The 11956-nt window shown below is 41.2% G+C and overlaps 1 protein-coding gene across 4 annotated transcripts in view; it reads left to right on the forward strand.

The window, feature by feature from the left end:
* vasna (vasorin a) overlaps window positions 1-8098 on the forward strand; it is a 13085-nt gene extending 4987 nt beyond the window's left edge. For all 4 annotated transcript variants that reach the window (XM_046840640.1, XM_046840641.1, XM_046840639.1 and 1 more), the window contains one exon: window positions 4791-8098. In XM_046840640.1, coding sequence (XP_046696596.1) covers window positions 4809-6857 — 2049 coding nt within the window. In that variant the 5' untranslated portion in view covers window positions 4791-4808 and the 3' untranslated portion in view covers window positions 6858-8098. The remainder of the gene's footprint in view (window positions 1-4790) is intronic.
* The last annotated feature ends 3858 nt before the right edge of the window (window positions 8099-11956 follow it).

Consider the following 11956-nt stretch of genomic DNA (forward strand, 5'->3'; position numbering starts at 1 on the left):
TGGATTAATACCTCCACCAGGGCAGGAGCGAGGAGGCCCTGAAGGGGTGCCTTGCCTGGAGGGTAGAAGTGTGTTTCAGCTTGCCCATCATTCTGTTGCCACACATCAAACATGTTTGTCTTCTCCCCCAACTCAGCGTGGTTTGTGGATTGAGCTCCTGATTTGAACAAGAAAGGCTCAGTAGTAGAATGGGCCATATTTACATAGAAGTCTCAGTAACGTGAATTACAACTGAAAATTTTGGGCATGTAAAAAATGCCATGGTGACAAAAAAAAGCCTTCTGGCTTTCTGGAAATCTTTGCTAAAAATGCTCACAATGTGTGATTTTCAACATTCCTTTATCTAAAGATTGACTCGAAAGATACTGATACTTGAGTCTCCTCATGTCAACACTATGCTAATCAAGAAAGCTAAGCGTCTCTTCTACATAACGTTCCTACATTTCCAACAAGCGAAGCATGCTATAGGCTGTAGAATTTGGCTTTATAAAGGGTAGCAGTGCATGCAGATCTGTGTTCAAGTTGTTCTTCGTAGAGTACCTGAGGCATGTGTACATACGCCCCAACCCCCCCAAAGGGTTTTCACCAGTTCTGAGCTGAGTTTGTACAAACAGAGGGAGGGAGGATTCTAGCATCAACATGCGTGCATAGAATTCAGATATTTTGCAATTCAACATAGAAGTTCTTAAAGTGCATTGCATCTGTGGCCTAAACATTAGCAAGGGCCACAGGGGCAAGAAAAGCATCCTAATGCATAAGATACATCTAAACAGGAAGGAATTCAGGAAAACGACTTGGTGAACGGAAAACCCGTCATTCTTTGGTCAGCATTCAGAATCATAGGAGATCTGGTTTATAATGGATCAGTTAATGGGCACAGATCAAGATACTAATATACAAGTTATGATTGGAATCGTTAGAGGACGGGCTTGTATTCCCCAGGGCAGTAAGAGGGTTTTTTCTGTGACTTGAGGTGGCCTCAAGGGTAGGAGATGGAGCAACTGATTAAGACTGGGCTTTGTAGACCTTAGGATGACAGGGTAAGGGGTTTGTGGACCTTAAAATGACAGATGTAAGTGTTTGTGTCCCATAGGATGACATGGGTAGGCCTTTGAGTGGCAGGAGTTGGATCTTAAGGAACTTGTGGTGTAGAATGTCTGGGTCTCAAAATGGAAGGAGTTTATGGCCCTCAAGATGACAGGACTAGGAGGTTATAGTGCTGTTATAAGTTTTGTGCCTCAGGATTGAAAGAATAAGTGCATGTGGGACTAAAGGAGTTGCCTTCTGGGCTTCAAAATGAAATGGAATGAATGGAATTTTGTGTTTTAAAGATGACTGGACAGAGTTTGTAGGATTGGTTTGAAAGAGTAGTGGTTTGTGTTGGAGTTTGTCTGGTGACAAAACAGAACTGCTACATTTGCTGTCTTACTGCATGTCAGTGTCTTCTACCATTGTTGGACATAGTTTTTTGTTGCCTACATACCTGGTTTTCATGATGGTTGTGTCTTTCACCTATGTGTCTTTACATACTTTAGAGCTAGGGCTGTTAATAGGATTTGACCTGGGGCCAAATTCTTGTTAAACAAATACTAAGTGGCTCTTGTGGGCATGCTGATAGAATACATTCTGAGTTATAAGAGGAAGGCAACAGGAGACTCTTGGAAATTGTGGGATAATCCTAATTTTGGTCTCCGGACTAGAACTGTTTTTACATCTTTTTGTTCATTGCCTTTTAGCCATACCCCAACACCAATGTGACTGTATTGGATTGTTTGAATTCTAAGGCATGTGTGTTTTAGTTCGCTAATAAGGCAGGACAGAGAGGAGTGTGTCGCTTCACAATAAGGCCCATTGTGTCTAAGCGTCCGTAATCCTCTGAGGTGCTACCACACACACTCCGAACGTGTGCACGTAGCTGAGTCATGACCATATGCCTAAGGAACACACACACATGCACACACTCAAAAACACTGCGTACTACACTTCTTATTGGCTGAAAATTGTTTATATACTACTCTGTAACTCTGTACTTTTTTTTTTGAGTGAAATTGAGTGAATGAACAGATGTTACACCTGCCAACTTTGGCTTCAGTCGGCAATAATTACATTTACACAATAACCCAAATATTTTTTCAGTGAGGAAGTTTGCTTTTAGAAGATACACTCCAAAAATGTATTGCGAGAGCAGTTCAGAGGAACGAAACTGGAGTGCATCACTCAGCATGCTTGTCTACGTCTTATCTAAATGCTAACTGTTATAAGATGAGTGCTGATTTTATTGAGTGTGTGTTGAGATCTTGAGAGGGATGGCAGTTTAGTCAGGCAAACAGGGAAACCAAAAAGTATCAGGAGGTTTTTTTTCATTTCACAGTAATGACTTGAAATATTTAAGAAAGAAATCTTTTATAATATAATAGATAGATAGATAGATAGATAGATAGATAGATAGATAGATAGATAGATAGATAGATAGATAGATAGATAGATAGATATTTGCGATGTAATACATAGTTGTGTTGTTATTGGCATGTATAATGGAGGTCACATTTCACTCCATCACACACATGCTTAGAGAGGAACCTGATCTGGAATTTGTGTTTGAGACAAGAAAGCCATGAAAAGAGTGTTCGATGTTGATACACATGCTCACACACACACACACACACACACACACACACACGTGCAAGACTAACTGCTTGTGGCTTTGGGCCATACATAATGTCTACTCGTCCACTTTGTGTGTTGAACTGGGGTTAATTTAACAGTGTGTGTGTGTGTGTGTGTGTGTGTGTGTGTGTGTGTGTGTGTGTGTGTGTGTATGGGAGGAGTGTTAGGTATTACACCAAAGCATTATCCAATGCATTACCTGACCCCAGGGTGTCCTTTCAGTTAAGGACGTAATAAGGTTTAGGCTCAATTGTCATGAACTCTGGATTGTGTCATTGGCGCAACAGATATACTGTACATTAGCAATAAGAAGTGAACTTGAGTTGCAACCATATTGGATTTTTAGGCTGTGTTTTGTAAATTTGACCTTAAACTCTGCTAATCAGTATCATTCAAAGCCAACCAGAGCCTTGAACATTATATTCCATCAATTAATCTCGTTTGTTTTGAGGGAGATAAAATTTGTACTTCTCCAGACACCTTCGATATCAGAAAACCTTGAGTGAAAAAGTGATTTAAGTATCATTCTTTTCTGCCTCGAGACGAGCTCTGGGTAACTAAAGCACCTACAAATGTTTTATTGGGTGTGTGTCCATTTGTGCCATGGAGGAGATTATCCAGCCTCTGAAACACAACAGAAGGTTCAGTCAAACTCTGCCCAGAGGAGCCTGGTCGCTCAGGATGCTGCCTTACAAGGCTAAGCAGTGGCACCTTTGTAAATAAGCCAGATTCATTCCTGAGAACACTGCGGCATGCCATCGAAGGTGTGCTGCATTGTTCAGATGCCTCGAGAACATTAAAGCTTCCCGCGTATATGAGTGTGTTTAAGACCGTGTGTGAGAGAGGTTATTATCAAGCACAGGTTAGGTAGTGGTGTGGCCGATGGGGCTTTTTGAGAAAACCTGTTAAAGTTTAGAGTGCTAAGAACATCTGCCTATGAAAACTGTGATAGTACAGGGTAGAAAGATATGGAGAGAGCAAGACCAAGTGAGAAAGTCCTTGTTTTACCCAGAGGGCTCTGCCGAGGACAGATTTTTTTAGGGTTATTGCTGAAAAATTCCTGCTGCGCCACTGAGATTCTGCTTTATTAGAGAGAAGAAAGGAGAAGAAGAGAGAGAGAGAGAGAGAGAGAGAGAGAGAGAGAGAGAGAGAGAAAGGAGAGTCGTTGAAGGCAGCTTTAGTGTGTTATTGAAGCAGGTTTAGATCCTGTCTTGCTGCCAGTTAACGCTGCGGAGGCAGACTTGGCCAATGGCCTGCTTGTCAAACAGCAGTTCTCTGGGTGCGTCGGAGACACTGAAAACCATGTCTCAGAACAAAGGAATGAGAGAAAGACACAGAGAGATTAACATTTGGAACTACGTGTACGCGAAAGCTACACGCAAATGCACTCCAACCTAATTTTTGAAACACGATTTATTTCATCTGAGTAAACACACAGAAATGGGTGACATCTTTTCTTTGGAAATGCACACACAAATACTTGCCCTTTTGGTGTCAGACTTTTCCATGAACTTGCTAGAGGCCATTGCTGATACTTGACGTAGAACACTGCGAGGACATTAACATCAGCGAGTCTGATAACAACAAAACAATACACAGTAAATGAGAGGAAGCGAGACAGCGGTTTGAGACAAATAAATGTCAGAAGCCACCATGTGCTAAGAGATACAGTTATCAGCTAACTGAACTTAATATATTTTACCCACAGTCCACAGTAGTTGAGCAAAGATCGTTTTTCTGCTCAAGTAGAATGACGGTCATCCTCCACCGCCAGCTAGGTTTATTTGTCCGTGTCTCTCCTGTCAAGATGAAGCCTAGTTGCTTGTGCATTGAGGCGAGAGAGTGGGTGGGCCGATTTGAATCTCCTCTCAGTGCCAAGAATCTAAGCCTTGACTGTTGACTTGAGTAAACAAACAGTGGAATCGGTGAGACAATGTGAGACAACCCTAGGCAAGTCAACAGTACAACCATCATTAGAACAGTCCTAAGGCCATGCATGCAAATTCTGAGTCTGACCTTTGCTTCAAAGGCATGCGTTTAAAATTTCAAATCTTAAAAAAAATATTGAAAATCCGTTTTTAGTTGCGTCGTTAATGTTTCGTTTCATTTTGTTTATTTTACAGGAGGGTGGAGTTGTGACGATGCAGCTGTGGGCCCAAATATGGCAACTTGTACTGCTCCCCCTGCTGCTGCTACCAGCATCATTCTGCAGTACGTGTCCCCAACAATGCTACTGCTCGAACCCAGGTTCCATTTTCTGCATACAGCGACGTGCTTCCACCATGCCCCTCAACCTGCCTGCCTCCACACACAGTCTGTTTGTGTTTCAGAATGGAATTAACTTTCTTCAAGAGAAGGATTTTCATGGTCTGGTTCATCTAGAAATGCTAGACCTTAGCCAGAATGAACTTTCAATGATTCCTAATGGGGTTTTTGGTGCTCTTCAATCCCTGCATAATCTCGACCTCTCTTCAAACAAAATTACTCAAATCTCTAAAGACAGCTTTGATGGGTTGGTGAATCTAGAGAGGTTGTATATTCACAACAATCGAATCCAAAGCATTCACCCAGCTGCATTTAAGGGACTGGAGCATCTGTTGGAGTTGAAGCTTCAGGGCAACCAGATCAGTCTACTTCCTGTTCTGCATCTTCCCAAGTTGCTGTTACTTGACCTCAGCTTTAACAATATTCCTCCTCCTGAACCTGCTGACCTGCAGACACCACATTTAGAGTCACTTAAGTTGGCTGGGCTGGGCCTGACCGCTTTGGATGAAGGATTACTGAGAAGCCTGGGCAATCTCCATGATCTAGATTTATCTCAGAACAAGCTAGTAAGAATGCCACCTGCATTAATATCTGCAAAGGGAATAACTCGCCTCAACCTATCAAATAACCCTCTAGGCCCTCTTCGCCAGGAGGACTTTAAAAACTTAGTAGGATTGCAAGAGCTCGATCTCAGTAGCCTGAACCTGCAGGGTTTTCCTGTGGACTTTTTCCATGTGTTTCCCAAGCTAAATCACCTAACGACTGCAGAGAACCCTTTCAATTGTGTTTGTTCACTGTCCTGGTTTCCCAATTGGATGAAGAATGCAAAAGTGGAGCTTGGACGTATCGAAGAGACACGCTGCCACTTTCCTCTCATAAATGCAGGCAGGATGCTTTCTGAGCTGGAACACAAAGACTTTGGCTGCCCTACCACCATCACTGAACTGTCTGATGTACTTACCAGTAGCAGCAGGCATAATACCCCAGACCCAACCACTACTCCACATACCACCAATAATGTCCTTCCTTTTGTCCCCAGTGAGGAATCACCAGTTGAGCCAAACCAGCAACTGCCTCCTGAGGCCTCTGCTTCTCCCCGAAGTGGTAAGGAACATAAGGAACATATGTGCCCTCCAAATATCTGCCTGAATGGTGGCACATGCAAGTTTGACCAAAGAGGGGAAATAAATTGCCTGTGCCCTGTGGGTACAATGGGGATCTACTGTGAAAACCAAGATGAGTCACAAACTCCTCCATTGTCCCCAAGTGTTTCTGTGGTGACAGTTCCTTTAATAAAACCAGATCAGATTAGCTTTCATCATGTAAAGAGCACCTCGATTTCTTTGGACCTGCATCAGTACATTGAGGCCCGGCCCAACATCCGTGGCATTCGTCTGACTTATCGCAACCTGTCTGGACCCGACCGCAGACCTCTCCAACTCAACGTACCTGCTTCATACCCAGAGTACACACTGAGAGGGCTACAGCCCAACTGCACCTATTCAATATGTGCCAGTCCTCTGGATGAGCCTGTAGAGGAAACAACCCACACCTGCATGGAGGCTAAAACTGCTGGAGTCTCTCTGCAGCCCACTGTGGATAGGCCTGAACATTTTCCCTTTCTTGTACCCATCCTGGGAGCAGTAGCGGTTGCTATGACAGTAGTAATAGTTGCAGCAGTGGCAGTGGTTTTACGAAGAAAACGAGTGAAATGTCCCACAGATATGGATCTCGGAGAACCCACCCCTTTCGAATTAGAAGGCGTGAAAATGGGTTTGGAGAACGGAACAGCACACCAGAAACAGACTGAGATTTCACCATACCTGCCAGCATCTCAGAACAGCATGGATTACGAGGTCCCGTTGATCTCCGAACAATTTGCGTCGAACAACAACACGGATCAGAGGATACCTTCATACTTTTAATGCTCAGACTGCCAAGCACCTAGGAAGAGGTGCACTCTAATAACCCCTGCAGGCGGGTCAAGTGCAAACATAGTGTTGTCGTGTGCTTCGAGTGTTCGAGACGACTTTATGTCAAAGTATTGTAACAAAGTGCAATGGCTAAATGAGGTATTCCTTGTTGCATAAAGTGCCTTTCTGCATGTCCGGCTTCAACTGTTCTCTAATGCTTTTGAAAGGACAGACTATGCCCGAGATTACGCCAGTGTTTGGTCCCAGACATAACCAGAGCCAAATCTGAAAGCATATCTGCCTTCGTAGTGCAGTTTTTTTTTTCACCTGGTTTTGTGCTTTTCCAAGAGGATTAATGCCAACTTTGAAACATGATACAAAACAGGATTGACTGCTCATCGTAAGAAAATTATATTATAAGAGAATCTTTATTTCCTTTCCAAAAACATACACTGGCATGAGATTGTGGTCTATGTCTGCTCTTCCGGGGGAAAAAAAGCAAAAAAAAGAATATGATGCACTGATAAGAACTCATTTAAAAATGGTTATATTTGAGAACGTGATTAAGAGACAGGTTGATCAGCGGTCATTCCTTCATGCTGCAGCTTCAGGAACATTTTCTTTCCTGGCCCTCTAATTTTTCTTCTTTTGCTGTGAATGAAAAAAAAAAAACTACAAATGATGAAGAGACTGTTTACCCTTCTGTATAGTTTGTATTGTGTATATGTGAATATTGTGTTTTTCAGCTGATTTTTATTTTTCTACAATTCTTTTTATATATATATATTTCTCCACACTACAGACATTATTATCAGAGCCTCAGTGTTTGATTAATTGGTAATCAGGAGCACTTGGATGATGAACGGCCGGCCGGCCGTGTCTTCATTTAGTACAAAAGTGCTGAGACACTTTCCACACAAAGACCTGAAGGGAACTTTAGGGCGTCAGTCAGCAAATTTGGCCACGATTCTTGAAATTATATCCCAGTTGTATACATGTGTGTGAGTGTGAACTTTTCCTGTCTGTGAAAATCTTCAAAGCCAAGTGAATGTTGTTTATACTAAGAATGTCTGGAGCTGAAATTTCTAACACGTTACAGGAAAAATCCAGCCTGAACCACTTGAGTTGCCTTCTTTTAGATGTTTCTGACATGGATTTTTACCCAAAATACTGTTCTGCTTGCTTGTTGTGATGCAACAGGATTTAGCTCTTGCATTGCCTTTGCCTAAAATAAACGATTCAGCGGCACTTTAGTCCTTTAGTCCGGCTCTTTTGTCTCCACATTATTTAAAGCTTGCGCTTGCTCTAATGCGATCACGCTAGTCATCGCATAGACAAGCTAACTAGCCGAGCGCTACATTACTGTTCATTACATTCAAGTCATTTTGCAGACACCCTTATCCATAGCGGCTCAATATAATCTCATTTGTAGGACTCTACAAATGGTGTGGTTTAAGGGATGTGCTCAAGGGTCCAACAGTGTCGTAGCTTGATAGTGCTGGTATTTGAACTTTTAAAAGTCCAACATTTTAACCCCTGAGCTACTAATTTCCAAGTCAGGTCATATAGCAACGTAAAGCCCTAAGAGTTTTCAGTCCAGGAAAGTAGCTGTTAAGGTTCAGGGTGGAGTTTTACATCATACATCATACATGACTTAATGGATTTTTACTCTCGATGTGGTGAGAAAAATCATGTTTTCAGAATTTTTCGAACAATCTACTCTTCACTCCTGTTTGTTACACAAAGTACCTCCCAGTCTGCACAGATGGCCTCGGCACCCGGCACATCCAAACATTGGAACTGGAAAGAGGAGCCGCTTCACACAGCGCAAGGGACTGAAAGTATTTGAAACATTTGCAAACGCTTTTTTCTTTTCCCCAAGTACCCTGTTTAACTTGAAGGGCGCTTAATATTTCTTTTGGTAATGTTTTGTGTATCTAGAAAGAACCCAGAGGCCTCTCTATCTCCTATTCTTTCTTTGTCTATGTCTTAAAACTGTAAAAACACATATGTGTGTGTGGTTTCTCTTGACTTTTTAGAAAATATATATTGCAAAAAAAAAAAAAAAAAGCACTGTGAAATCATTTGCTCGGACGTTGATCTGTGATCAAGCGGCAAAACCGCCCTGGTGTGTTGTTTCCTATGATAAATGGTGAAATACTCGTTCCTGCTAAGCCAGTCTATGAGTCAGTAGTATTACAGAAAGAACATTGCACCAGACTGTTGCTTTTTTTCCTGATTACAGGAAGAAAGGATTCGATTGTTGTACATTGTAACAACATGCTGATCTCTAATCAACCAAACGACTGATGCAATGCAATAAATAAATAAAACTAAGACCTAGTTAACAAAGCAGCTATGATTGACGTTGTGTCTGTGTAGGGTGACAGACTTTATCCTTTATTCACAACCAAGTAAAACAGCTTCCACATCAACGCATAATGGCCTTAACAGTCATTGCTCATTAGTGACATTAGCAGTTTTGGGTGTTTTGCCATTAAGCTGTGACTCAGAGTCTCCTTCTCACTCTCTCTCTCTCTCTCTCTCTCTCTCTCCCTCTCTTTATTCATCCATCCATCCACTCTTCTCCCAAATGCCATGCGTTCTGTGGAAAGGCCCGGATTTATTACTGTCCAATTTACGGAACAAATGGCTGAATTAAGGTCACTGTGCGGAAAGATATTTGGATTTCCTGTAGCCTGATGACATCAGAAAAACACACACACACACACACACACCTACACACACACACACACAGCAACATCGTTTCACTCAAGTAAGGTGTGAGGTTCGCAGTGTCACAAAGGAAACAGACGTCATTATGTAGTGTTTCCGCTTCATTTTGATCCGTTTATAGTTACGTTTAATGTTGCGGAATGTCCATGAAACAAGGTATCGCTTCAGTTTGAATTGTTCTTCCTGCACCAACTTGTTTTAGGTAATAAAATATGTGGATAAGGAAAAAACAAAGGAAATGTTCCTGTGTCACCTCAGCCTTTCACAAAGCACCAGTTTTAGAGATGACTCCTACAGATAAAAGCGATAAATAAACGTCTTTGACGGTCACTTCTGCTTTATATGCAACTGCGTTTTCTATCAAAACGATGACTTTTCAGGAAAATAACTAAATTTCACAATGAGAACAAAATTACTTTGTATATGCTATTATTATCATATAATTTATTCTAAATTATGAGACATCAATGCACATACAGTACACTCTATAGACAAATGTTTGTGGACACCTGGCCAGAAGATTCGTTGCTTTTTAAACATCCTATTCCTATTATAACCTCAACTCTTCTGCAAAAAAAGTCACATGGACATTTTTTTGGGTCTCCTAGTTCAAATTTAACTCAATCCAAATACATTTTATACAATTGTGTGCCTCCAACTTGGTAGTAACAGTTTGGAGATGAAGCACATACAAGTCAAGTTTTTTTTATGATTTTAAGTAGAGTCTCCACTGTCACTGTCTTTGTAACTTGACCAACCTACTAACCAAACTAACCTAACTTATTTTGGAAAATAAAATATGAATATAAATAAAATTAAATAAAAATACAATAAAAAAATAAGAAAAAAATGTAAAGAAAGAAAATAAAAGAAAGATAAGCCGGTGAGGGAATGAATTTTTACCACTTCTTTAAAATAAGTGGGAACAGGAAGTTTCTTTGAGAATTACATGGCATAAATAAATGTTACTATAAATGGATAAAAACATGACTTTTGTATGTTCAATTAAAATTCATAACTTAATCAGAGCGTCATTTCAATGTGGCTGCTGAAAATGTCCAAAGGAAGTTGAATGTAATGTTGAAGTGCATTTGAAAAACTTCAGTTTATCAACATGGAGCATTAATTTCAACGTTCTGAGCCTATAAATACATTTTAAATGTTACTATGGTAATGATATTTGGGTTGCTTGCAGCTATTATCTATCTATGCTCGGGAAAACAAAAGCAAAAGAAAAAAAATTGTGAAGTTGTTTTCTTTCTTCTTTTTTTTTTATCCAGTCAAACATGGTGCACATGCTTTGCACATCCGAGTTCAACCAACGGAAAGACAATAAAGCCTTTTTTTCTCTGATGATATGCCAACACTGGAGTCCTCATATCTTCTGAGAAGCCATGTGTTTAGCCTTTTGACAACAATGTGTACCGTTTCATGCAAAATAACTACTATAAGACTTTTATGAGCTTTAAAGAGCTGTTTGCAGGATAGATGAAGACGACTGTGGTTCTTTTTTGGGGGGGAGTGTAAAAGGGAGTGGGAGGAAGGAATGGAATTGGTATTTATTTAGCTGAAAGCTGGTGTTAATAAAAAAGGAGAGCAGGGTTATTGGGAGTTACAGAGCGAGGGGGCGAGGGTGGGGACGAGAGGCGAAGAAGGGAGGAAAGAAGGTGGTGAAGTGGAGGAGGGGCTGAAACTCAAGTGGAAACTGATGGTTGGGTTTGATAATGGCTTACGTTGTGTCCCCTACTAAGCCGAGCGCTGGCAGATATATGGCTCACAAACTCCATGTGCAGCCAGTTGACATAGTCTAAGAGGGGGAAAAACTGAGAAAGAACGAACGAAAGAAAAAAAGATAAAAAATGAAATGCCTCGTTAGATTTCAGAAAGAATTAGATAATGTGAATGGGAAATGGACGATGACTAACAGCAGGAGGAAGCGTTTTAGATAAGATGCTGCCCTGTTGGAGAGAGAGAGAGAGAGAGAGAGAGAGAGAGAGAGAGAGAAGAGACAGCAAGAAAGCAGAAAAATACAACAGGTAAAGGGAAGAAAAATAAAGAGAGAACTAAAAAAGTGTGAGTAAAAGAAATCAAGTCAAGGAGCTTTTATTGTCAGTTTAACCATATATAGCTGACACACTACCCAGTAAAATGAGATAACGTTTCTCCAGTGATGTCCATTATAAAGGGGAGAGAGACTCTGATGATCTTCTCGACCATCCTCAATATCCTCTGTAGGGTCTTGCAATCCAAAACGTTGCAGTTCCCAAACCAGGCAGTAATTCAGCTGCTAAGGATGCTCTTGAAGGTCCCGCTGTAGAACATGGTAAGGATGGGGGGAAACCTGATCTCAGAGGTGAAAAAGACTAGCTTTATAT

This window comes from Silurus meridionalis, chromosome 26 (assembly GCF_014805685.1).
Source record: "Silurus meridionalis isolate SWU-2019-XX chromosome 26, ASM1480568v1, whole genome shotgun sequence".
Classification (NCBI taxonomy): Eukaryota; Metazoa; Chordata; class Actinopteri; order Siluriformes; family Siluridae; genus Silurus; species Silurus meridionalis.